Genomic DNA, 27299 nt, shown 5'->3' on the forward strand with positions numbered 1-27299 from the left:
AAGGTTCTAGAAGGTCACAAGTGGGCCCACCACCCCGGGAGGGGCCACATAGGCGCCACATGGAATAGTGGGTCCTGCCCACTATGACATGTGGGCCCAGGCCGACCCACCCCTAGAGATAAGATCTATCTCTAATTTTAAATGGTTTAAATCTAGAGATAAAATCTATCTCCAAATTAAAGTGTTTCAATGAAGAGATAAAGGGGAAGGCTTGAGGGGGAAGAAATCCTCCCCCCCCCCCCATGCGCCGGCCAAGGAAGAGGTGGGGCCAGGGGGAAACCCTAGGCCGACCCCTCCCCCTATATAAAGAGGGGACGGGGTGGCCGGCCACCACACCCCTTCACCAAACCCTGGCCGCCCCCTCTCTTCCTCCTCCATACACTTCTCCGTCTTAGGCGAAGCCCTGCAGTTTTTCTTCTCCACCACCACCACCACGCCGTTGTGCTGCTGGGATTCCGTACCTCCGCTGCCCCCTGGAACGGGGAGAGGACGGGCTTCATCGACACCGTACGCGCGACCGAGTAAGGAAGTGCTGCCGGATTGCAGCACCGGGATGGTCGACTACATCAACAACGAGATATGATCTCGTAGGCTTTGGAATCTTCGAGGGTTAGTCTCACATACATCTCGTTGCTCTGATCTCATAGATTAGATCTTGGCTTTTCCATAGATTAGATCTTGGATTTATTCGTCTTTGCGGTAGAAATTTTTTGTTTTCCATGCAACGAACCCATCACCTAGGGCTAGCTTAACACCAAGCAAGCCTTTAGGTGAGCTCTTCTTCAAGGAATTCCACAAGAGGAATTCTAGTGTTCCTAAATCCACAAGAGGATCAAGGGGGATTGGAGATTTCTTTGGTGCAAAGGTAGATCGGGGCATGCTCCTTAGTTTCCTAAGAATCGGGTAGATTGGTGGGTTGAGGAGGGAGATCTGTGATATTTGAGCTTCAAAACAATCGAGGACAGAGAGTGGAAGTCATGGTGATATGAGGAGAAGGCATCCTTTTATAGCTATCCCCAAAATCTTCTTGTTGGAGATCCACTTAGTCGGGAGATTCTGGCCCGAGAGTCCGGAAATTCCGTCCTAGAAGGCCGAACATTCCGGTTTGTTGGTCCGGAGATTCTATCCTCACCTGGAGGTTTCGGGGGACTGATGACGGTTGATGGCGTCACCAAATATCGCTTGATGGCAACAACTCCGTGTGTACCAATTCGTTGGTACTCCAAGTGCAGAGTGTTGTAGCAAGCATTTTTTTTCCACACAAGGGTGACTCGAGGGTTTATATCGAACTCTCGAGGAATCAGCTTAGAAGTTGAATTCTTCCTTCTCCTCTTCTAGCAACCTGCAAAATAAAGTTCTTTCCTTGTGTCTCCATGTGGTTGTCAAGCATAATGTTTCATATTAGTAATAGGAAATACAAGGATAAAAGAAAACTAAAGTAAAATAAAGTAAACAACTTAAGGAAACTAGATGAAAGCAAGTAAAGGCTAGTTGTATTTGGGTTTTGTGTGTGTATGTAGAGATAATTTTTTGTATTTTTGGATTTAATAACAGTATAAAATGTAAAGAAAGGTAAAAGTGTTGGAAAGGTGTTTCTACTGATTTAGAATAGACGGGGTCATGGGTTCACTTGTCTACTCTCTTTTTAAGTTGTAGTGGACACTCAATGGCATAATATTGGTGTTACTTAAATATGTGTTTGATAAGCATTCATATTGGCATTACGTCCTAACATAGAGATGATGCACGAAATCTCTCTTATACTCCTCAAAAAGGGAAAACTCCAAGCAATCTTGAATTAAGAATCAACAGAGTATAGCCTTAAGTAATATGACATAATGTTTGAATATCAAATATGCTACCTTGAAAAAACAAGATTATCACAATGTCACATGATAAACATAGCACATGTATTCACTTTATCCCTAGAGAGGCAGCAAAAGAAAGGTAAATACCATAGTAGATCTTGAATTTGTTGTCACTATTTAATTACTATCACCATGCTACTCCATCTAATACACACTTCTCCCCACACATGTTCTTTCATACAAGTTGGATTAGAACAAGCACTTAAGAATGGGGTACATGATTTGCATGTATCAATACATCTTACACATAATACATTCCAATCTCATATATCAATATCATAGAATAAATATCCACCACATAGGAATTACATATATGGCCATAATCATGTTTGCTAGCTCATATGGTACAACAATCTATGAAGAAAAAGAGAGAGAGACAGAGAGAGAGAGAGAGAGAGAGAGAGAGAGAGAGAGAGAGAGAGAGAGAGAGAGAGAGAGAGAGAGAGAGAGAGAGAGAGAGATCAAGCTACTGCCACAAACCCATAGTCCAGAGGTGGACTACTTCCTCTTCATCATGGTGATGATGGTGGAGATGTAGTAGAAGGTGGAGATCCCTCCGGCGGCGGCTCCGACGTAATTTCCCCCTCCAATATCTTCGCTGGTTCTGGCTCTGTTTCGGTGTTTCTCTGTTTCTGCCGGGCGCTCCACCAGGCCTCTTTTGGCCCTCCTAGCCCATCTCGTGAGGTCCATGCGCTCCAGATGCTTATCTTGATTAAATATTGACATCCCCGAAATCCTAGCTCGATTTGACTTTGCTAAGGTCCCAAAAAGTCAAAAAATGCACAAAACGGGGTTTTCCTGTCCTGCAGAGTTATAACCCAAATAAAGGCAATCATTGGTAAATCCTCAAAAATCAATATAAACATGGATATAACATCATATATGTTGTAAATATGTGAGAATATGTGTCAACAAACTACAAAATTCATGCATGCATTTTACATGCATCAACATACCCAAGCTTAACCTATGCTTGTCCTCGAGCATAAATGTGATAAAACTAACATGGACTTTAGAGTTTGTTGCTTTGCTTATTTTAATTATCACACAAAGTTTACAAGATTCAATCTTTAAAGAATAACAATGATCAAGTGATCTATAAAGTGATATCTTTTACAATCTAAAACATGCATGCTTGACAATAAGTGGTCTTGTGTTCAAACAAATGAAAAGTATTATAGACCATAAAAGCATGTTTGGATGAACCTATAGAATTTATGAAAGTCTCTTTTTGTTTCTTTTCTTCTTTTTCTTGGATAATCTTATTTTGATTCTTTTGACTCTTGGATAACATAAAATAAGTAGGGAACATATGAGCTAGACATCCAATAAAGTAAAAGATAGTTGAGAGCATAAAATAAAGTTTTTATATATGTAGTTCATGTCAACGGTACTCATAAGAATGGAGGTCCAAGCATATTTTTTTTTTACTTTGCTTTAAAGATCACATGGGTTATGTACTTGACATCTTACAAGTTGGTTGTCGCATGCCCCTTGCCACATGCAACCACACCTCATGCTACTTTAGTTTTCTTTTACCATAGACCTTCTTCGTATGCATATTGTTTCAACCAAGTATCACAAAGGAGTACCTCCATGCCTCCTGTACGAAGTGCCCAAGAAAACTGGTAATCTCGAATGTTGGGGGCCATCCATACCGGGAAGACATGATAACAGACAAATGGACATCCTCTTATAATGTACGCTTTTTTCTTTTCCTTTTGTTGAAAGGAGATTGTGGATGCCATATCTGCAAACTTTCACCATGATTGTTTTGTATGGCTTCCATTAGCGGCCCAATATTTTTCTCTAATATATGTGCATACTCCAGACTTTTGCATGATAGCCCCCATTCATTTGGAACAAAATAATCACCCATAACCAAAATCCTAAACATGACAACAACTTCGAGTGCAATATTGAAAGTGTTCCCCATGTCGGCATGGTTCTTACTTAACAACCTACTCATAATATGTCAAACACATAAATTTTCATAGTGGTATCTCCCCACTCCTTACCTTTTCATGAGCTTAAAACTACACAAAAGAGATATTTTGAAGCATTTGGAGTCATGGTACACATATTATTCTTGGAGTAGAAAGTGTCACATAGGTAGGTATGGTGGGTGTTTGGTTTGAGGTGTTTGAAACAAGTCTTAGCTTGTTTTGAGAGATTTTGGGCTAGCAAGAGATCTAGAAGCATGCCATAGTGTCCATAATGTCAATCATTTATTATTAACAAGGCTAATTAGTATTAAACATCCATGTATATGAGAAAAAGGTAGCACTAGAAAAATATCATTCATCAAAGTATTTATCATGAACAACCAAAAGGGACACGACTCTTTATCGTGAGCAACATCCGGTGAGGGGGCCACATGGAGGGGAGAGGGGGAGCCATGGGGCGAAGAGTCACCGGGACAGGGTCACACGAGTTACCCAGCTTCAGATCTCGCACGACGGCGAGATCCGACGTGTTGCTATAGTTCACTATAAGTCAAGAAGAGCGCGATTACAATTATTTGTGTCTTGCTGCAGGGGCTCCCATTATCTGGCTTATAAAGGCTCCGGATCTAGGGTTACAAGGTAGAGATCCTACCGGATATGACTAAGGCTAAACGATGCAGGATATTCCTTGTTGTGCACGTCCTGGATCCGACTGACCTTCAACATGGGCCGGATCCGGTAGCTTGTCTCCGGACCGGATCCTTCCTTCTTTAGATTCCGGCAACTGGACCGCCCGGTCGGGCCATAGACCTCACCAACATCTATGGGCACCCAGGCTTACCGGAATTAAGGGCCTATCGCAGTATATCTATTTAGCATATCCACAACACTTCCATAGCTATGTTTGCAACTTGCTTCTTGCAGATACCTAAAAAAAATAGAACATCCAAAGAAAATTAAAAGGCACTGCCTATGCATTAAGAAGAGTGAAGATGGAGGAAAATGCAATTCTTTTGATTGGGACAAAGTCTGTAGGCCAAAAAAAGAAGAGAGGCATGGGAGTATTAAATCTTCAGAATGGGGAGGTGGCGTTTTGGCTCATAGGAGCAAATGCTCTCATTATACAAAATAATTAAAAATTAATTTGAAAAATATCAAAAAAAGTTGGTATAAATTTTTTGGTGTACACCGTGACATTCTATGTTCGTACACAAATTTTTGTGGAAAAACAACATTTTATGGGGTGTGTACAAAAAAGACAAAAAAATATGTTATACGTAGTCGTGTTACAACATTAATTTTTTTTATAGGAGCCACATAAAAAATTATTTTTTGAAATTTTGTGTACCAACATAAAATGTCTAGATGTACATGTAAAAATTTAGTTTAGAATTTTTTGACACTTCGAAATGTGGATTCACACAATGGGGAGCAAATGCTCCTATGAGCCAAAGTGCATTTCCCTCAGAATGGGTGCTTCTGTTGATATTCCTTGTAACTTCTATAATAAGGCTGATACTCCTGGAATTACATTATTTTTAGAACTCTTATTACCTTGGAAAAGTTCCACATGCTATGTGCCTATGTGGATCATTTGGGTGGAGAGATGTGTTCAAGCTAACCCATGTATTAAGATGGATAACAGCGTGCCATATTAGAAATGGTTCCTCCTTCCTTTTCTGAAAGGATCTTTGGCTAGATGATATTGCTGCTGCAAAGTTTCCTAGAGGCTTTTCATTCTCCCTATAGGAATTCATATCTGTTAGAGAATTTTTAACTGCTGAACATCTTGCTGATAATTTTTTCTACCACTGTCACCAGAAGATCCTGCTGTGATTAGAGACCTTCAAGGAGCACGTAGAGATTTTGCTCTGAATGTAGAGTCTGTTTCATGAATATGGTCTCTCATGTGGCTTTTAGCTAGATCTAGAAATCCAACTGCACTCCCGAAGTCAAGTTCTTTTGCTGGTTATTATTCTCATGTACGTTTAAATACCACTTTGTTTTGTTTATAATCGTCTTTACAACACGTGAAGAATCAAGATCTATTTACAGAGGATTGAAGTATACGACGAGTGATATTTTTATTTAACATGGATGGCAACATGGTCTACAAACTGGTCCTCAATCACCTTAGGTGGTCTACCGTCCCTTCACGATTATTGTGTTTTTTGCTTTTTCTTTTTTCTCGCGTGGACTTGTTACGCTGAGTAATGATGTAATGCTCGAAAAAAGTGGGTATAATGCTCAAAACTCTTGAGTAACAAAGCCCCCTCTATAGAAAGGATTAAATACCAAAAGTATGTTGAAAAGGAAGAATTATTATATCATCAACTTGAATTTTAATTGCATCATTTTATTGTAATCTTTGTAGAGGGACAAGTTTCTTTAGCTTTCTAACAGGATGGCTACAGGCGTCCATTTGTAAATATGTGACTATACTGATTTTATTAACACTAGGGGTCTTCCCTCCCTCCCCAATTAATTGATACGTTCCTATCTACTTTCCCAATTAAAGCAGACAAAACTGGGTGAGTTAATTTAGGCCAGAGAAAATATATAATTAACATAATTAAAGCAGAGAGATCAACTTATATCAATTTCTTTTAGTATCATGTGCTGACACTTTCTGAAATCTTTACAGAATGCAACGCCAATTCCGAGCATGCATGAAGCTGCTTTTCTTTAGACTGGTTGGCTGTACATGGGTTTATCCCCTACGTTTCTCTACAAGCGCTATGGGTTTGTGGACATTTTAAACTGAAACTGCTGGCTTTGTACATGAAACATCTAGGACATCAGCTGAACGGATAGAACAAGGTATAAAGACGAAGTTCTTGCAAGGCCGGATCTAACATCAGGACGGCACAAACAGGCATCTCATATTACCCAAACTAACTGGCCCAGCTTTCGACTCTAATCTTCACGCAAAGATGATTGAGTGAGTCAACTACTGCACACATCATGTACGTGGGTGTGGAGGCCTTGGCAACACAGTGCTCGCCAGATCTTCATTCAACTTTACGGGTAGGGGTGGCATCTGCCTCATTATTTCTGGAGCATTTCCTACCCTGCAATAAGGAAAAGGATCCAATTGTTACATTATTGCTGTTTCACTGGATATAGAAACATCCTTAAAGGGCAGCTACATATATATAAATAAATGAGCTTTAGTACTTTAAGATGACAGAAAAAGTGTTTTGTTCTTTAAACTGCTTTAACAGAAAGTATACTTGACAGTTGACACAACAAGAATAATAAAAGAACAGCCAACGGTATCCCCAAAGAAGAAAACATACTGATGTTGAAAGTATACCGCATAGATTCCTAACCAAAGGGAGACCAACGTGCTTGGCAGTCAGTATAAACTTCCTAAAAATGTGGATGTGTTTTCATTCACAGTTCAACAACGAGAAAACAATCCTATGAACATAGGCCTAGATATGGTAGAGTAAATAGGTGATAAGCTCTCTCAACTTTCTTCATGCAAGCTGCAATGTACTTAATACAGGTATTCATGAGATCTTAGAATAAGCTAGTTGCAGAACTTACTGTCCCAGGACTGTGAGTATATTATCCCTAGTCTCACATAAAAGAGAGAGGTTCTCCTGCACCTGCAAAAGGTCAATGAATATTTGAAGTTTTGAACGTAAATAACGTGAAAAATATCAAATGAATATGACATGCCTGTATAATATCATCAACAAAATAAAACAATCTAACATGTTCCATATGACAAATATTTGGAAGAACTGGAAGTATATAATACTTTCAACTAGGCACTTCTTTCACATATGCAAGATTATAAGCATCTTAAAAATTCATGTGGATACTGCAGAGGGTTTACTCAGCAATGTTCTATCAACAGACACATGATTGATCTTTCTAAATACAGCTTTGCCTGACATAGATTGTGTATTCATGTGGAGAATATATTCACAACTTGAAGGCACAGCCAAAACACTGTAAAGTAACCTTGAAAATTAAGCCGCAACAATTTTGACCATAACAAACTTATTTGTCATTGACCTTGCAATTTATCCCGCAACCAACAGACCACAACAGACATATTTGCTACTCATAAAGGAACTGAGCGCTAGCTCAGTGGTAGGGCCACTGCCAGCGCTCCAGGCCAGCCGGGTTCGATCCCCCACGGGAGAGAATAGTGAAACCGAGTATCCTTCTTCTATCAAAAATACCGAGGGGTCCTTCCCCCTCTGGCCTCGTTTTTTTATATTTGCTACTCATATGATCATATTTTGTCAGAGGTAAATGCTGGGACCTGAAACTTTTACATGGAAAATAGGAAATACCTGCATGTTTGAAATGTTCTTATAGATCTGGTTTAACAAATGTGCATTGTGCTCCAGAAGTTCCCCAGTTGGACCACCAATTGCTGCAATGATACAATACTTAATGATAAGAAAAGTCAAATCACAAGTCTATCCTAAGCAAACAGGAAATATACTTTCTTAAACAAAGTTTAGGACATTGATAGCTTTAACAAGGTTTAAAAAAGATGATGATCGTCTACTAAGCCAGTTTAAGTAAACTGCACTCCATTCCTTGATCACAAACAACGCGATATTGTACAAGAAAAAACATTTGGTGGGCATGCCATGCTATTATTGTTTGCTTTGACCTGCATAGGAGCAACTTAAGCTTACGTCGACTAAATTAGTATAAAACTAGGAACTATAAGTTTTTTGCTCTGCTGATAAGAGACCCGAGAAACATTTTTACACTAATATAACAGCAGCAACAAGAATTTTGTTGAAAAGCAAAACAACAGTATTAAGAAAGGTCTTACCAAGCTGTAACTACACACTGCAAAGGGAAAACAGACCCCCACAAAAGTATTAAGTATAAACGATAATATGCACAATTCCTGAACCAACAAAATACTAACCTTTGTATGATCCATCATCATCATCCATAGGGAGAACAGGAACGGAATATGGAGGGACATTGGATCGTGCCAAGTGAGCAGGCTCTTTTGTTGAAGAGTCAACTTTTTCCTACAGTTTGATAGAAACATAAAAATCATGGGAAAAAATGGAGAATATATCTAGTTGAAAATTTCTCTAGTTGTAGGCAATCCTAATAATGTTTTTTCACATCCTAATATGAGTGTGTCCCCATAAATCAACCACTGACTTCTTTTGGTATTTAAATTTGAACATTTACTAAAATATTATTCCTTAATGCAAATAATAAGAACAAAGATTTAAAAAGGAGTCATCAAAAGAGGAGGTTAGTGACAACCTTCTTTTCTTTGCTTTTCTTAACCACCTCTTCCTTCCTTTTCTTGTTGTTCTCCTTTTTCTGCATGAGAAACATATGTTGATTACTTCATACTCCCTCTGTTCCATTTCAATCTACATCCTAGGAAAAATCAGACAAACTAGTACTGCATTTATTAGTACTACTTAAACCAATCCAAGCTACATTGAAAGTAATGACATCGACTAAAAGTTAGAATGTAGATTCATATGGAATAAAATTTTAGCCTAGAAGGCAGATTAAAACAGAACGCGGGGGGGGGGGGGAGTACATTACAATTTGTAAGGTGTAGCAGGTCCAGTGCGTACAACAGAAGGAACTGTGAGAAAATATAAAATATACAAAATCCACCGAAAATGACTATTTCTTGATGATGATCTCAAACCTTCAAAGGATCATCTCCAAAATGATGCCGATTTTAAATAGGACATGAGATTCATGGTGATGACCTAGGAACTAGTACGTTCGTGAGGATACTAAGTTAAGTTTACCACAACAATATATCAGATATTTGAGATAGTCCTCAATATTGTCATGGCAGTAGAGATCATTCACATTGTGAATCTGCTTCCTGAATGCAATATCCCTTTGTTTGGTAAGTGGGTCCTGTTTCCCTAAGTTAAGTGGCAGACAAGACTGGTACACAGGGCATCCAAACATGGTGGTTTACCAGAAAAGGGCAGAACTATTTGGAGTTAAACAAGGAATACAAGTGCCAGTGAAACATGAATGGGCAACATAGAAAAATTGAGATCAGTTGATAAAGAATCCCAATTTCTCAACCAAAAGGATGTGTTTGCTTCATGTATTGCTAGTTTAGCAAATACACAACGCATATTACTTGATCTAATGAAAACAGAAACTCATCTGCAAAGCAATCACAATCACAACCTAAGTAATAGAAAGATGTTGCAAAAAAAAGCAGTTCCTTCACATCAAGCACAAGAAAGCTGATAGTTAGATTTCAGTTTAGCATATTAAAAAGGCATATTTTACGGTACCCTTTACTACCTGCCAGGGGTGAGTATACCCATTGATTTACAGGGGCAATGTGTACTTTGAATCAAAAAATCATTTATTGAAGCACAAATTCCCACTAAATATCCCGCTAATTTAGCCTAAAATCATGGCAACCGATCCTGATTTTTTGATTCCATATTCTTCCCTGAGTAATACCTTCTGATTTTTGTAGCTCACTATCCATTATTCCTACAACTTCATAACAACCTCGACGGATTTCATGCAACCATGGCTGCCGGCCAGCCACACAATGTGCTGGCAGAACTCACGGCCACAGTACAAGCCTGGCCACTCTAATCAAACAATGGGCGACTTTCAAACCGTGTTCTGTTAGTTAGTTCTAGCTTTCTAGGAAACCAAAACCCAACAACTCTGGCAGCTTCAGTTTAGAAGACCATCCCAGCGTCAATTAGCCAGGCCTGGCGGCATGCATGCCTTGTAGCAGGCATTATGAGGCCTTCCTTTTTAACGGGATTTACTCCGGTTTTACTGACTAGTATCCTATATACAACTCAGGTTTTACGCACTAGTGTAAATTAATACAAGCCATTAGATCCACAAAAATAAACGGCCTATAGATAAGTTGGGGGTACAATAAAAGTCCTCAATAAAAAAAAGTTTAACAAATTAAAAAGCACAGAGGACTCAGCATACAACTTACAGACATCCATCTGCAACGAAGGGCGACATCTCGTACTGTCTTGTTGGGCAGACTCAAAGCGACTTTTGCATAGCGAACTATAGCTGCATCAAGTGCATACCTGCGAAAGTTGCAGAGCCACATAATAAGATGGATCCATGTAATATTGGTACAGATAATGACAAGAATATTAAGTGACAATAAGATGACAAATATGTGCTAGAATACGAGACCGAGAAAAAAAAAACGGCAAATCAATTTAGCTGTTGCTCCGAGTGCATCATCATCATGGCATAATTTCCTAACCAGGCACGATATTTATTCTTGAGGCAGCTCGTATGGAAGTTCATCTTGAGAAAATTGACTGCAAGTCCGCATTAACTGTCTCCTGTCATTCAGTAACAAGGCCTAGGCCCCAAACATGCTTCCATTCCAGCCACGCTACATGCCTAAATAGCACGGACTGACCCCAAAATGGGTAAGAGTGCGAGAAGGAAACCGCAGAAGGGAGATTACTTGGCCAATCCGTCGTCGAGCACGGCCTGCTCCTCGGGTGACCACTGCATGGCGAGCCCGGGGTCGTGGCGCAGCGCGGCCGCGGTGCTCGCGGCCAGGCCGTGCTGCAGCGCCACAGCCGCAGGGGAGGAGTGGCGGCGGGGTCCACCGAGGGACCCCGAGGGGTCGGCGTTCGCCCCCATCGCGGCGCCAACTCGGCTCGGGGATTCCGACGAATTTGAGCAAATCCCGCGGACAGGCGAACGGATTCCCGCGGTTTAGAGTGGGGAATTGGGATTCCGTACGGAAGGCTCCGGCCGGCCGGCGAGTAGAAGAGGTGAAGATGGCTTGGAGGCGGCCGGCGACGAGCCGGGGACGGGACGGGAGGGGTGGAACGGCGGCGGAGAGACGGGGATTTCCTTCTTTGTTTATTACGCGTATTTGGGTTGCGGAGCTTCTAGCCGGTCTTCAATTATGAGAACCTCTTTGGATCTTTTTTTATATATTTTTTAGATGGACCTTTTGGATCTTTTTTCACCTGTTTCTTTCCATTTTTGTTACCCATAATGGGCCACGGCTTATATGACACGTTACTAGTCCAACTTAATGCGTCGATTGGACCGGAGGGCAGTACCTCCGGAAGAAACCCAAAGCGTTGTGTTTTTACTAGAAGTGATTATGTGCACGACACTAAATTACGAATACGGAGATTCGAACTTGGACGGGAGGGGATGTCCATCCCAACCACCGGGCTATGCCTCGGTTCACAAATATTAACGCCTCAGTTCACAAATAGTAGGGAGTAGTAAGTATGTGTGAAACTTCAAAGGCAGCCCGAGCTTGGGTGCTCTTTTTATCGAATTCCCGTTTCATTAGCCTACGTCATAACGCGTTGTGTGTAATTGTGTGTAGACATCATGATGAATGAGTCTGGACACCCAACCACCTCACTCGTATGCATCATCGAACATGCAGGTCGAAAAGCAGTCATGCCCATTCTATTTCCCCTCTTTATCTCTCTCATCCCAAATCGAAGCGCATCTGAAATCTTTTTGGGTCTTATTTCACATGTTTCTTTGTGAAACCCAAAACTGACCCGGGTATACATGCACCTGGCATCTACAAAACGTATTACAGAAAGTAAAAAAAATATAAAAGAAAATTCCATATAGAGGGACATGTTCTATGTGTGCACATAACTTTTTACATAGAACCGATAACTTTTGTGTCTTCTGTAAAAAGACAAAAAATGTCTCAAGAAATGGACTATTTTAGCACCAAAAAATTGTCCTTTTTACACAAGGGTCAAAAGATGTCGAATTTTGCTAAAACAACTTTGTGAGCATGTAACATATCAAGATATACACGAGACATTTTTTAATATATTTTTAATATTTTTTGAAATAGTTAAAGTGCATTTTAAATAAAGGGTACAAATGCACCTGGATGCAGAAAGACCCTACCTTGTTTCTTGGCATTTTTTGTTAAACATTACAGGACATGGTTCACATGTGTTCGCTACTCCATAGACTGGTCATAGTGGGAAACAATAATAAATATTTATATCTTAGTGTGAATCGCAAACATCACAGAAAGAAGATCTTCCACCTCTAATAAGATGAGGGAACAATCTTAGGACAAAAAATATTAAAAATTATATTAAGGAATATTATAAGATTGATTGGGCCGCCCGCTCAAAATCACTTTTCCCTGGTTGAGTTGGAGATAAGTGACATACCACAAATCTCTCAAGAGGAAAATAACATTCTTACATCCGACTTTGAGGAGAAAGAGGTGCATGAAGCGGTTATGCAAATGAAAAAGAATAAAGCTCCAGAACCAGACGGGTTTTCTACAGAGTTTTACCAAACATTCTGGAAAGTTATTAAGCACAATTTAATGAATTCGTTCGTAAGTTTGTTTCTAGCAACGGGAACCACCACTTTTTCATTTAAATTACAGAAATATTTTCTTACTTCCTAAGAAAGAGAATGCAATTCAAATTCAGCAATATCGACAGGTATCTTTTGAACGTAAGCTTCAAAATTTTCACAAAGGTTGGTACCAACCGAGTCATTAAGGTGGCACAGGTTATCATTAGACCAACACAAACCTCGTTTATGCTAGGAAGGCATATTCTGGAGGAATGTTAATTCTTCATGAGTCTATCCATGAACTTCATAGGAAGAAGATTTTTATCGGATGTCCCCAAAGGGGCTCATAGGAAGAAGATGGATGGCGTGTTACTGAAGACAGACTTCATAAAAACATATAGGTTATGTGCATGAAGGGTTTTTATCTAAAGTGGTGTTAATGGATAGATAATTTTGTTAGTCGGGGGAGCATCAATATTAAGGTAAATGATAACATAGGTCATTATTTTCAGTCAAAGAAAGTTTTGAGACAAGGGTACCTATTGTCGCCTATGTTGTTTAACATTGTTGGAGGCATATTAGCAATTCTAATTGCGAGAGCCAAGGAAGATGGCAATGTGGATGAATTAATAACACATTTAGTTGATAGGGCATTTCCATTCTGCAATATGTGGATGATACTATAATTTTCATGCAGCACAATTTAGAAAAAACGCTCAGTATGAAATTGATATTGTGTATCTTTGAGGAGTTATCGGGATTGAAAATTAAGTTTCATAAGAGTGAAGTTTTCTGTTTCAGTATATCAAAGGAGGTCCGGGAGGATTACATAAACCTCTTCGGTTGTGAGGCAGGATCATCCCCTTTCAGATATTTGGGGAAGCTACTCTCATATGATGAGAGGTTAGTGCTAATCAATTATGTTTTAACTAGCCTACCAATATTTGTTCTATCCTTTTTCAAAATATCCAAAGGGGTGCAGAAAAGGTTAGATTTCTTTAGGTTGATATTCTTCTGGTAAGGTGATGGCCATAAGAGAAAGCATAGACTTACTCGATGGAACATCATTTGTAGACCCAAAGATTAGGGTGGGCTTGGAGTAGAGTACTCAAATTTTAAAAACAGGTGTTTATTGAGTTAGCATGAGTTAATTCATAATAAATATCTTCACTCTAAGTTCTTATCTCAAGTTGAATCAAAAGCATCAGACTCTCGTTTTGGAAAGGTCTCATGAAGATCAAATAATAGTTCTTCGATTGTGGATCCTTTAATGTAGTAAATGGGGAAGGTACACATTTTTGGGAAGACAGGTGGCTAGGAAACACGCCTCTTTTATACCAATATCCATCGCTATATAACATAGTACAACTAATACAAGTTCCGGTCGCTAATATTATGCCGCACTGTGTTAGAATGTAGGTTTTAGGCAAGCACTTAGAAGTCGTTTGGAAGTCAGGCTTTCATTTTGTTTGTAGCATTTTGAAATGAATACATTACATTTATATTGTAATTCCAGAAATGGACACTTGTTTGGTTGCCAAAGGAATTGCAAATGACAGCAGAATTCAATATTGAATTTGTAAATGGCTTCCATAGAGAAACGCAAATGACAGGTCTCAGCTCGGAATCGTGTTTACCCATGGCGTCATTTTGCTGGATTTTCTAAATGAAATGACGGCCCAATTCCGTGGCAACTAAACAGCCCACCTATGGAATTCCAAAATGAATTCCAGGATTCTAGGCCCAAATGATGGATACCAAACGACTTCTTACGGGAATTAGAGGTGAAAGATGGATTCATCTATGTACCCGTTTAATCAATATTCAGCTCTCCACACAACCGGTTTTTCTGTTTGGAAGCTAACAAATTCCGAGAAGTTCGCGGTCAAATCATTGTATCTAGATTACATGAATGACCATACTAAGTTCATTTGTGAATACATTTGGAAAATGAAAGTTTGGCTTAAGATATGAATCTTTATGTGGTTCTTGCACAATAAAGTTTCGCTCACAAAGGATAAATTAGCGAAAAGGAACTGACAAGGGAGTAGACGATGTTATTTTTGCGATCAAGATGAAATAATACAACATTTATTCATTTGTTTGGCAATTGGTTGGCGAGGGTTGCAAGAAAAAGATAAAGTGTAAATATGATCGAGTTGGATTTTTTTGCTTTACTTTGGGCCATATGGAGAACAATGCAAAATCGACTTCTTTTATGCAAGTTATTGTGGCACAAGGATTTAGATATTGGGTGCAACCGGCCAGAGAGGGTTGCACGGGATTTATATAGCCGGTGCAGCTGGCGTTTTGATCATAAGTTAACATGTTAGTGCACATACACTCCATGTTCACTCTCCTTTTTAGATGGTTGATCCATGTATCGACCATGTCTGACCCACTATATAATCGCTTGTAATACTTAGACACTCAATAATGTAATAAAAGCCGCATGAATCAATCGGTGTAAAGGCTGGAGCGTCATCTCCATTTAAAAAAACTACTATCAAATAGGAGTTCACCATAGTATTACTGAAGTGGTAACAAGTTTTCAGTTATACACATAAATAGGGGATAATTCATAAAATATGATGACATGACAATCTTCTTCTTAGTATACTTCACATCTTACTCTTCCGAGTCTGGTTTTGCCTCTAGTAGCCCACATAGCGCTAGCCTACTCATGCCTCTTGTTCCTCCAAGTGCGACTACCATTGAGATGGACACCATGTCTAGAATCAATGTCATCAGGCCATGTCGTATCTGAGAAGATCTCATTAATCGTAAGATCTAGTTATGTAGAATGCAACATGCAAGAATTAGCTTAACTTGGGTAGGGAACAAACGGAATGACTTCTGATCAAGGATCTTAAACCTGTTCTCCAGAGAAGCAAATGCCCTCTCGATCGTCACCCTAAGGCTTGAGTGTATAAGATCCAAAAGTTCCTTGACATTTTTGTGGTGGTGCCCTGAATATAACTCATTGAGATGGTATATTGTTGATGTGAAGGGTGAAAAAAATACTAGGGCGGGAAGCATATCCGGTATTAGCTAGGTAGAACTTACCTCTGGGATTTTGAGGTCATTGGGTCTCTCCATGCCATTAATAAAAATCGTTGCATCATCGTCCGATAATCCCATCTAACTAACACATATGTGAACCACATATAGCAATAAAATTATACTTGTTTACCACCTTAATTAGTTAGGACTCAAAAGTGTAGACTGATGCAGCAAGGGTGATTTTTTCCACAAGGGTGACTTGATGGTTTATATCAAACTTTCGGGGTAAAAGTTTAGTTCTTCTTTCAATCCTCTTCAAGAAACCTGACAAGTAATAGTAACAACTTAATGTCTCCAACTTTACCGAAGTGTTTGTCAGGCACAAAGGGGTGCAAGTAATACAAAACTTAACTAAATAAAGCTAGTAAAATAGGCAAATTATTTTTGTATTCTCAGAATAATTGAGTGTTGGAAATAGATATATAGTTGTTTCTTATGGTTTAAAATGGACCAGGGTTTATGGTTTCACTTGATCTCTCTTTTAAACATGGCAGAATGGATGTAGCATTTAATAACAAGCAACAGGTGATATCAAGTAATATTGTGTAATTAATAAGCATTTATATGGGCATCACATTCTAGCATAGAGATGATGCAACATATCCTACTAATACTTCCTTGGAATGAGATCCTCTCGATCTAACTATAAGAGTAAACAGAGTATTGCCTTAACTAATTTGACATGAAGTGGATTTACTATTTCTATCATGAGCAAACAAGGCCACCTAAGTTGTTGCTAGATAAACAATAGCATACATAATTTCTTATCCCTACTAAGGTAACTAACGAAAATGTAAAAACCTTACTAGCACACAAATTATTGTGACACACCACATTAATACCACGTTACTGTTTTGACCAGTCAACCTTAGAGGTTAGGCCCGGCCCACGTAACTAATGGACCGGTCCAGCTATATAGTTGACCGGTCAAACTAAGTCAGCTGGCCCGGTCTGCAAACTTAATGGGTCGGCCCGCTTAAGACGTGGCAGGCCTCGTGTGGACCTACCATCTACCACGGGGTTTCAGCCGGTTAACGCCGTTAACTGCCAGTTAACGGCGTCTGCCACGTGTCAGTTTGCATGACGTCGACGGTCAACGGGCTCCCGGAAACACTTCTGCAACGGTCCGATTTTCCGTGGCGGAAGGGCGCCCAAGCGCGACGGACCGAAAAAATCGTCGTAGGACTTTGCTTGACGCAGTTTCGACAACAGAACGCATATCGTCGGGTTAGGCTCATAGGCGACGAAAAATGGCCCTTAGCGGACGATTTTGGGACGTTGTCTATCAGAACTTTTCTTGTAGTGTAACGCACATCTCTCCCACACATGTTCATGCATATAAGTTTAATCAGAATATAGCATTCCCAAACGGAATATCATATGCATCTATTAATACATCAAACACATAATACTTCATTGCATCTCATAACTCATCTTATAACAAAAGATCTACCTTTAAAACATTACATAGATTATCACAATCATGTAAGCAGTTCATGTGATACTAACTAATAAAGATCACATGAAGAGATGATACAATCTACCTCCAAAACCCATAATATAGGGGTGGACTAATTCATCTTAATCATGGTGGCGGCGATGGCGATGCCAATGTTCATGGAGGCGGAGGAGCAACTAGGGGCGACTCCGATGCCATTTCCCCTCTCAAACTTCGTAGGAAGTCTCTGTTCATTGTTTTCTCTATTGACGGCCGCCTCTTCACTAATCCGCAGATGGGGTCGTATATATATGCATTTTTAGGGAAAAACTCATCGAATGGTGTCGAGGCCGAGATGAAAGAGTTGTCGAGCTCGAGGTGGACCCCATGCCCAAAATATCCAACTCAATTTGATGCTTGTAAGGTCTCGAAAACTTAAAAAATACACAAGACGAGTGTTTTCTATGCCGCGGTGTTAAAAATCAATGAAAGGGGCCTTTGTTACAAATCTCATATATCAATGTAAAACAACTATGGAATCTCGCTTATCATGCATATATCGTATAATATCATATAAAATATACCAAAGATCATGGATACGTTTTACATGTATCAACCTGATATCAAAATCAATAGTCGCAAGCACCCCCCCCCCCCCCATGTATGCATGAGACTCGCTTCTCGCCACTCTAGCAATGACATGAGTACCATCAATCGCCCTAGCACAATCCTGACATGAACATGAAAAAATTGTTAGGCCTCGATGCAATACAATCTTGTCATGGACTACAAGTTAAAGTTGCTCACCTTGAAATATGGAAACATGGGTAGCTATCTTTGATCTTGGGGGCTTTATCATCTATCCTATGAGCTCTCCAATAGCATGTAGGACTTGCTTGAAGTACCTAGATATTGTCTCAATCCATCTCCTCCATGTGTTCTGGATCACTCAAAATCTCTAGTATGTTCAACAACATGAAGGAATATTGCCACTTGCTCTTCGACAGAGGTATGGATGCTATCTCTAAGAAACCCCTACCCCTTAATGTGTTCATGAGGTGGTTTAAAGGGGATCTTCACCCTAAGCATGTTGGACGCGTATACACCATTGTTGTTATAGATGTAGTTCAGATTTGTCATCCTCTCGTTGTCCCGTTCAAACATGGGAGCATATGTGATGTATGTCCTGACATTGCAACGAACTACTCTCTGCTCGATCGATAGCATACAGGCATGAACCACAAATATGAGGGCCTCCACCTGAACGAAAAGCTCCATCTGGGTGTCCTAATTAAGTCGATGTTGCATAAGTAACGGGTCAATCAACCACAAGTTAAAACAAACTAGCTAAGGAGCTAGCAGTGGAGGGCGGGAGGGGGGCTTATAGGTGCTTAGAGCCTTGATTGAAGACGGTGGCATGATGCCAAAGCCAAAGACGACGATGAAAAGCGGGTGGTGGAGACGACGAGGGCTCGCCAGCGCTGCAGATCTACAAGCCCCATCGTTGCGGGTGCGAGATACAGGAGGATGACGAACCCAGACACAAAGCTCTGCGAAGTCGGAGCAGCCGATGTCGTAAATCAAAATCGTCGCCGTCACTGCCCTCGAGGAAATGTGAGGATGGATTTCTTCTCCACTGGGGGTGACTAACTAAGAGAGTGGTGAGGCTAGATTTCGTGTCTAACCGTGGAGCTATTTTTTTTGGCTCCCACCATCACCAAGTTGCTCCACCGTACAGTCTTCCCTCTCTCAGTGCCCGCTAGCGCCGTATCAGCGACAACGCTTGATTTGAGTGTGCCTCCCAGGCCTGTTCCGAGGATGCTTTAAGGTTCGTGCCAGCCAACAACGCCAACCCGGTTGCCAACCAAAATGTCGGCTTTTGCATCTGTGGAGCTGGGAAACGACATTGCCAGCAACCAAACTCGCCCTTAGGCTGAAACCCTGGTTTTTCTCAGAGCCTAGAAATTTCCCAACCGAGCTCACTTTCTTTCACTTGGTTCACTATTTTCTTCTCATGTGTATCCCAATTTCTGTCTGTTTCCCCAATAAAACACACGGGCCAACACACAGGCCAGGGAAGGTCCGTTTCTTTTCCGCCCCAATCAAGAGAGAGAGAGAGAGAGAGAGAGAGAGATTCAAAGAGACAAGCATGTGAGAGGAGAAACTCTAGCAGGTGATTTCCTTGCCCGAACGAAGGGATTAGAGGAGTATCTGGCCACCGGAGAGGAAGGGGAAAGGAGCATAGCCACCATATCGCCAAAGAAGAAGGGGAAGGAAAGCACCGCCGCATCTCCATGAACTGGACCACCACCTTCAACTCCACTATCACCGGCACGGACCGGATCTGTCGTCCGTGCCTCCGCCCAAAGCACCTCGTCCGTCAGTCCGTCCCTCTAAGCCCCACCACATCCTTCTCCGATATCGGTGACCCCACCTAAAACCAAAGTCCGGCAACAACCCCATACCCTAAGTTTTTCTTCCGAGCCTCCACCGGCACTGCGTCGGTGAGCCACGTCAGCCCCAGTTCCAGCTCAGCCATGGCTCGTCGTTGCCTTCTTCGCGGTAGCCAGTTGCGGCGTCGCCGGCTCCAGCGAGACCAATTGTCCCTCTCCTGCTTCTATCGATCTCCGTCGAGGTTGCACTATTGGGTCGGAGGTGTAGGGGAGACAGGTTTGTGGGGAAGGAGGTCGGGGTCGGGAGATGGAATTGGCGGAAGGAAAGGGAGGAGATAAGATCAAGGTTGGTCGTGGGCCCCCACAGCGATGCATCTCGCGCGGTGACCACGTCCACGATCACCCGAAAAGGTGCCTCTTCGGCCAAACAATGTTTTTTCAGGGGAGTCGATTTCCAGGCTTTGATCGGCGACCAGTGGGAATCGCCGGTAGACCATGTATCGCACGTGAAAGTTAGTCCCCAGGGCATCTCCATCGGATGCCCGCAAACGGACATTTGGTGCCTCAATTTGTCCGCGTAAACCTGAACACCACCTCTCGGGTGCCAATCTCTGGCCCGATCATGGATATCCACACCACCATCCCCCCGTGCCCAACATTGCCAATGGCTTCTCGGAAAACTCGTGCCTCGGCGGCTTGTTGTTTTAGGTGGCACGGTATGGTGTACCGATTGGCTTGAGAGACCGGTTCGAGTCGACGACGAACCACATCTGAATGGAGTTGTGTGAATTAGCGTAGCTTGGAATGAGGTGGCCATGCGCCCGGCTAAGGTGATCCCGCGACAGCTTGTAGGGCCTTGGGAGAGAAGATGCTAGCGGCAACCACGCCGAGGTTGAACCCCATGATCTGATGGGCGTGTAGCCCCTTGTACTCAACATATTTGGATAGGACGCAGGCTACTCCATCGATGAGGGCGACGTCTCTGGCTTCCGTGTTCACCTTCAGTGGAGGGGTTCCTGAAATGGTCACCCAAAAGTGTGGCCTCGACATTGATCATCACCGTACCAGCAGGAGGTGGAGACCATCTTGGAATGTATAGCCAAAACTTCATCACCTAGTTGAAGATCTGATTATGAGATCGGTACTATCTCCGTTCCAAAATATAATTCTTTTTAGAAAGCTAATTTAGCTTTCTAAAAAGGCTTATATTTTGGAACAGGGGTAATAATTTTTACTATATTATGACTTAGAAAACAAAATCACTTGGATGAGAGCGCACCGACAAATTAACCTAGTTACTCCTTGATTTCTACAAGTTTCTTCTCCGTGGATGGAAGGATCAAATCAGACCTAGTTGCTTGTTCGATGTTTCTTGTTGGCTCCAGGGTCTAGTCCAGAGGTGCCAATTGATAATCTTTACTACCTATAAAAGAGCAAACTTAAATTTCTCTAGAGCCACACACAAATTAGTGTAGACGGGATCATCAGTAGCTGAATCCAAGTGTCCATGTTCCTTCCATAGTCCGCCACACCAACAAGCAGCCCAGATTCTTTGGTGAGCGGTTTGTGGACTACGGTGTATCTGCTTGAGCAGACAGTATGTGTTCTTTGATCAAAATCTTGCATCATTCGTATTCAGAAGTTGCTTGCCCTTGTGAATGATTTGAAACTTATTTCTCCGTATGCATACTTCTTGATGTCCAACACCTACACAAGATATTCCCAAGGTGATTCTAAAGCCAATGAATTCTCATGGTGTACAGATCTCCGTTTCACATGGGATTCCAAACGACTTCAATCTGATCCTTCTATTTGTTTGTTCGTTGAATTTATTTGGGTTGTGCATTGACCTGAATATAGTAAACTATTTCTCACGCGTGCTCCTATCACAAATTTCAATGAATTGGAAAATGGCACAAGATTATTGTTCATATTCTTTACTAAGGCTATTATGCTCCAAAATCTATGTGGCTTATCATTCATCTCATATGTTGGTACAAGAAATTTACTGTTCAAGTTAAATTACAACTTAATGGAATGTTTGGTGCATGACGAAGTTGTTTGCTAATATATGGATTATCATTCATCTGATATGTCATATGATCATACTTTACATTGTATGACTTACAGTTTCAACTAATGTTACCTATCCTTGCATGCAAATTTAGAAGAATGATATGGTTCCTACGTTTAACAGGATGCATAGATTACCTTTTGTAATTTACTGATTACATAAGAAGATGAATTTAGCTGCTTCCCCATGATGTAGCTTATGCCGCTGCTACCAAATGCATTTTGCTGTATTGCTTCCTTTCTATGGTCTTGTACAATGTTGTATGATTCGATCAACTGATAAATTTTCAACCTTTACTTTTTTTGAAACGTCAAATTTTTTTTTTTAGAAAAAAAAGGAACAGCGTCAAAGATAAATAGGTAATTTTAATCAACTTCAGCGTAAACAAGTAATAGTTATTAGATCCGGGTATTGCGCTCACGTTCTATTTTCGCTGGACAAAGTTACTTGCAAGTACTTCTTTTACCTTTGGAAACAGAGCTATGGAACCAATTACAGCCATAAGCATTGTTGAGGTTGCTCTAGCAGATGACTGAGATGAAGATATGCATTTTGTTGTTACTTCCCATTGCAAGATAATTTAACACGCTGTGAAGATCTTGGTTTCCTTGTTGTTGGAAATGTGCCAGCAAATTAGTTACCTGATGATTTGAAACATAGAGGTCCTGAGTATTATTCCTTTGAGGGCCATGGTGAACAGGTAGGTTTACTGATAAAGTAGTGTAATGTTTGAGGATTCATGGTTATTGAGCTACACAATTAAACATACTCTTTACCGATAACTTAACATATTGCATGTCATATCTGAAGCAACTTGACCTTAGTTATAATTTAAAAAATATCATTGTTTTATTTATGTAAGATAAGCATGACTTGCTATTAAAATGGGTAATGTTATTTGTCCAACTTTTTGTCAGAAAAAAACTGATTTGATCTTTTGGAGTTCGTGACTTATTAGGCGACATATGACCTATTGCAGATTGAGTTTGACTTGATTGTTAATTTGGTCCTAGAATCAAAGTACATGCTAGAGGAACCGAGTCCAGCTTAATGATACATATGAATTGCACGATATCCTCAATTTGCTTCAGAAATATATTGGGGATGGTTTACATGTTTTCATAGTTGAAGTCATGCGTTGGACATGCATACTCACTAGTTTCGCAAATACACAACCTAATATATTTGGTCAAATGAAAATAGAAGCTCATCTGAAAAGCAATCCTACACACAACCTTCATATACTGAGGGACTAATAGAAAAGAGAGTGCAAAAAAAGTAGTTTCCTTCGCATCAAGCACGAGAAAGCTAGTAGGAGTAGTTATATTTGAGTTTAGCGTATTAAAAAAAGTTGATGCCTTAAATAGCACAGAGGACTCAGCATACAACTTACAGTCATCCATCTGCAGCGAAGGGCGACATCTCGTACTGTCTTATTGGGCAGACGCAGAGCAATTTTTGCATAGCGAACTATAGCTGCATCAAGCGCATACCTGCAACAGTTGCAGAGCCACATAATAAGATGGAGAACGAGAAAAATAAAAACATGGCAAATCAATTTTGCTTATTGTAGCTTCCTGCTGCAAGCCTGCAACCACTGCAATGACTAGTACCGAATTTAGTTGTTGCTCCAAGGCATCATCATTGCATAATTTCATAACCAGTCGCGATATTTATTCTTGAGGCAACTCGCATGGAAGTTCATCTTGAGAAAATTGAGTGCAAGTCCACATTAACTGTCTCTTGCCATTTAGTACCAAGGCCTAGGTCCCAAAGATGCTTCCATTCCAACCACGCTACTTGCCTAAATAGAGTGCGAGAAGGAAACCCCAGAAGGGAGCTTACTTGGCCAATCCGTCGTCGAGCACGGCCTGCTCCTCGGGTGACCAATGCATGGCGAGCCCGGGATCGTGGCGCAGAGCGGCCGCGGTGCTCGCGGCCAGGCCGTGCCGCAGCGCCACGGCCGCAGGGGTGGGGTGGCGGTGAGGTCCACCGAGGGACCCCGAGGGGTCGGCGTTCGCCCCCATCGCGCTGCCTGCCCCTCGCCAATTCGCGGTCAAGCTAACGAATTTCCGCGGCCTAGAGTGGGAAATTGGGATTTCGTACAGACGGTCGCGGCCGGCGAGTCGGGGGCGGAACGGCGGCGGAGAGACGGGAATTTTTTTGTTTATTTGGAGGACTAGAGAGTTTCTCACCGGTTTTCAATTATGAGGACCTTCTTTCGGGTCTTCTTTCACGTGAGGGCATCTCCAGCGGGCGACGCACCGTTTACCGTTTATGTCCGCTGTGACCGGAAATGCATCTGGTACCATCTTCAGTGGGGCGACGCAAAGTGGCCGGGCCGTCCGCGGAGACGCAAACCTGGTCCAAATATGCGCCAGGTTTGCGTCTCGGAGGACGCTGCGCGGACGCGCAAAGTGTCCGCTCGGTCCTCGCGCGGGCCCGCCTGGCAGCGGCACAACTGCTCGTCTTCCGCGGTATTACTCGGGGCGGCGCGCGCTGCAGCCTTTGCAGGGGCCGCGTTAATGGCGTGCCTCGGCTTCCGCGAGCGTGCGCAGCTAGTAGGCGTTGCACTGGCAGGCCATTGAAGGCGAGATGGCGTTGGAGCCTCTTAAAGGACGCTGCCGGCGCCCATTTCCCGACCAAAACCATTGCCAAAATCCCACAGTATCCACCACACCGACGCCATGGGGAAGAAATGATGGCCGTTCCGGAAGACGAAGAACGACCAGGAGGCTAGCGGCTCGCGTTCCGGCAAGAAGGCACGGGTCGGCCGGTACGTCCGCGTTGACCTCGCGCGGCAGCTATTGGAGGAAAACCGGCCGGTACCATGGCCGGACGCGAACTTGCCGGGAGGGGGCTGGTATCTGAACTCGCGCCGCGTGCCGGTCCCCCCTACCGCGCGAGGGCCGAGAGCGGCGGGACGAGGTGCGCCGCCGCCGAGCAATCTTGCCGCCGGATCTGCGGAGGATCCGGCGTACGTGCTAAACTCCTACAACTGGATTTCCTTCGAGGCGTGGGAGTTCGACGCGCGGCGCCGCGCTGCCTACCTCGCCGACGTAGACTACTTCGAGCGCGAGATCGCCGCCGAAGAAGAAGAGAACGACCACGAGGACGCGGACGAGGACGGCGATGGCGACGAGGACGAGGACGGCGACGTGACCATGCCGCAGTACGACCACGACGACGGCGGACCGGCGTGGGATCCGGAGACCCAGCCGCCGGACATTTGAGAGGAGGAGGCCATTGCCATGGCACTGGCCAACAGCGAGCAGGACGAGCTCAACGAGCTCGCTTTGTGGGACGGACTCGCAATCCAGCTCCGCGAGTCAGCGCTCGCGTAGGGGAGGCCGGCGACTCCTCCGGCCACGCCGACGCGTTCCAACGCCCGCGCTCCGCCTGCTGCCCTAGCTCCAGCGTGGGATCCCTGGCCACAGCCTCCTGCCCGTGCGGCGGTACCTCCTCCAGCGCCGGCGTACGAGCTTCCATGGCCGACGCCGCAGCTGATTGACCTCGTCAGCGACGACGACCAGTAGACAGCGCGTATTTTATCACGCCTTTCTGGCTTTTTTATGTCTTTTTTATTATCATGTAAATTATGGCGTATGAATGGAAAAAAAATATTATGCGTCGTGCCGCTGGAGCCACCCCCGACGCAAACAGACGCCCGAACGATTTCGATCATTTGGCCCGACGCAAATGGACATGACGCGTCCGTTTGGACGTCCGAAATGCGTCGCGCCGCTGGAGATGCCCTAACGGAACTCCGTACTGTCAAAAAAAAGCGGAACTCCGTTCGCATGTCTTCGGTATATTTCTTTTTGTTATAGTTTGAGTTTTTTTTTGTGGAGTTTGTTAGTTTAAGTTACATCAGGGATTTTCGCAGAGACGTCCACATGGCTTACTGTTGCACCGCATAATGTGTATAGGACATGGTGTGGGTGTAGGGGTGTAAACAGATAGGATAATTTCCACATCGAAACCGCCACCGAATCCGTTTTAAGATATCCATATCCAATTTTAATTAATCCAGCGGATAAGGATATCCGATTTCGAACTGCTGCTCCGGATACGGTATAGGATATGGTATAGCAAATAGTATGCGGATATGGATTATCCAAAATTTCATTAGAATAATTCGAAGATTTTAAATCAGATAATCCGATTTTTTAGTCAAAACCAAGGTCAATCTTGCAAGATTAGTAGTTATTGAGTTACCAAATTTATTTGGCGTGCATGTTTAGCTCTATATTCCTATCAATGCTTTATTTTTAGCACATTATGTATCTTTTTTCTTAAATATACAACACTAGAAGTTTAAATCTCTCTTAAGATTTGAAAGAACTATAATTATTTACCGATGAGATCGTATATCTGACTTTTTTTGTTTCCGGTCCGAGTCCGCCCTCACAATGGATCTTTTTCCTGCATCTCGCAATGCCAATAACTGAAGTGCCCTCTATACTTCACCATATTAACGGAAAACTTGCCACTCCATATAAAGCAAAGGGTGTCTGTGAAACGACAAGACCCGGACCGCCCCGACCTCAATACCCCCCGTTCGTCTGCTGGTTAGGGATAGGGATTGGCCGCTGCCGTTCCTCGCAGTCGACCGCGCCATTTCCGACCGCCGACGTGCAAGCGAACCTCCTCTGCCCCCGTTCCCGACTGCGCCATCTCCCACCGTCCCCGATTCGACCGGGCGTAGCACGGGGCGCACACCACGGGGCGCGGTCGATCCCGTCGGCCGCCGGAGACGAGAGCACCTGGAGGCACTGCCTCGTCCTGCTTCCTCGTCTGACATCGTTCGTGTGGGCTTCTCCGATGGCTCACCGACGTCCTGCTCCGTCCCCGCAAGTTGTTCTTCGCCGGTGACCATTGATACGTCCAAAACGTATCTACTTTCCCGAACACTTTTGCTATTGTTTTGCCTCTAATTTGTGTATTTTGGATGCAACTAACACGGACTAACGCTGTTTTCAGCAGAGCTGATTCGGTGTCTCGTTTTTGTGCGAAATCCAACTTTCGAGGAAAAACCTCGGGATTTTGACGAAAGGGCCTATTTTCCCGAATGCGACGGAGCCAGAAGGACAATTGAAGTGGAGGCCCGAGGGCCCCACACCATAAGGCGGCGCGGCCTAGGGGGGGCCCGCGCGGCCCTATGGTGTGGCCCCCTCGGCTGGCCTCCGACGCTCTCCTTCGGAC

The 27299-nt window shown here is 42.8% G+C and overlaps 1 protein-coding gene and 1 long non-coding RNA gene across 2 annotated transcripts; both read right to left on the reverse strand.

Moving 5' to 3' along the window:
* Positions 1 to 6386: 6386 nt before the first annotated feature.
* Positions 6387 to 11705, reverse strand: LOC124649718. Its single transcript, XM_047189302.1, has 7 exons — positions 11274 to 11705; positions 10779 to 10878; positions 9080 to 9139; positions 8724 to 8832; positions 8128 to 8210; positions 7367 to 7428; positions 6387 to 6885 (listed from the first exon to the last, which is right to left on the reverse strand). The coding sequence occupies exons 1-7, from the start codon at positions 11453 to 11455 to the stop codon at positions 6777 to 6779; spliced, it is 705 nt and encodes a 234-aa protein (XP_047045258.1). The 5' UTR covers positions 11456 to 11705; the 3' UTR covers positions 6387 to 6776.
* Positions 11706 to 21242: 9537 nt separating this feature from the next.
* On the reverse strand, positions 21243 to 24050 carry LOC124649719. The gene is made up of 4 exons (XR_006986767.1): positions 23940 to 24050; positions 23488 to 23587; positions 22561 to 22735; positions 21243 to 21727 (listed from the first exon to the last, which is right to left on the reverse strand). It is a non-coding gene; the product is annotated as an uncharacterized LOC124649719 (long non-coding RNA).
* Positions 24051 to 27299: the final 3249 nt, after the last annotated feature.

The sequence above is a fragment of the Lolium rigidum genome, chromosome 4, assembly GCF_022539505.1.
Source record: "Lolium rigidum isolate FL_2022 chromosome 4, APGP_CSIRO_Lrig_0.1, whole genome shotgun sequence".
Lineage (NCBI taxonomy): Eukaryota > Viridiplantae > Streptophyta > Magnoliopsida > Poales > Poaceae > Lolium > Lolium rigidum.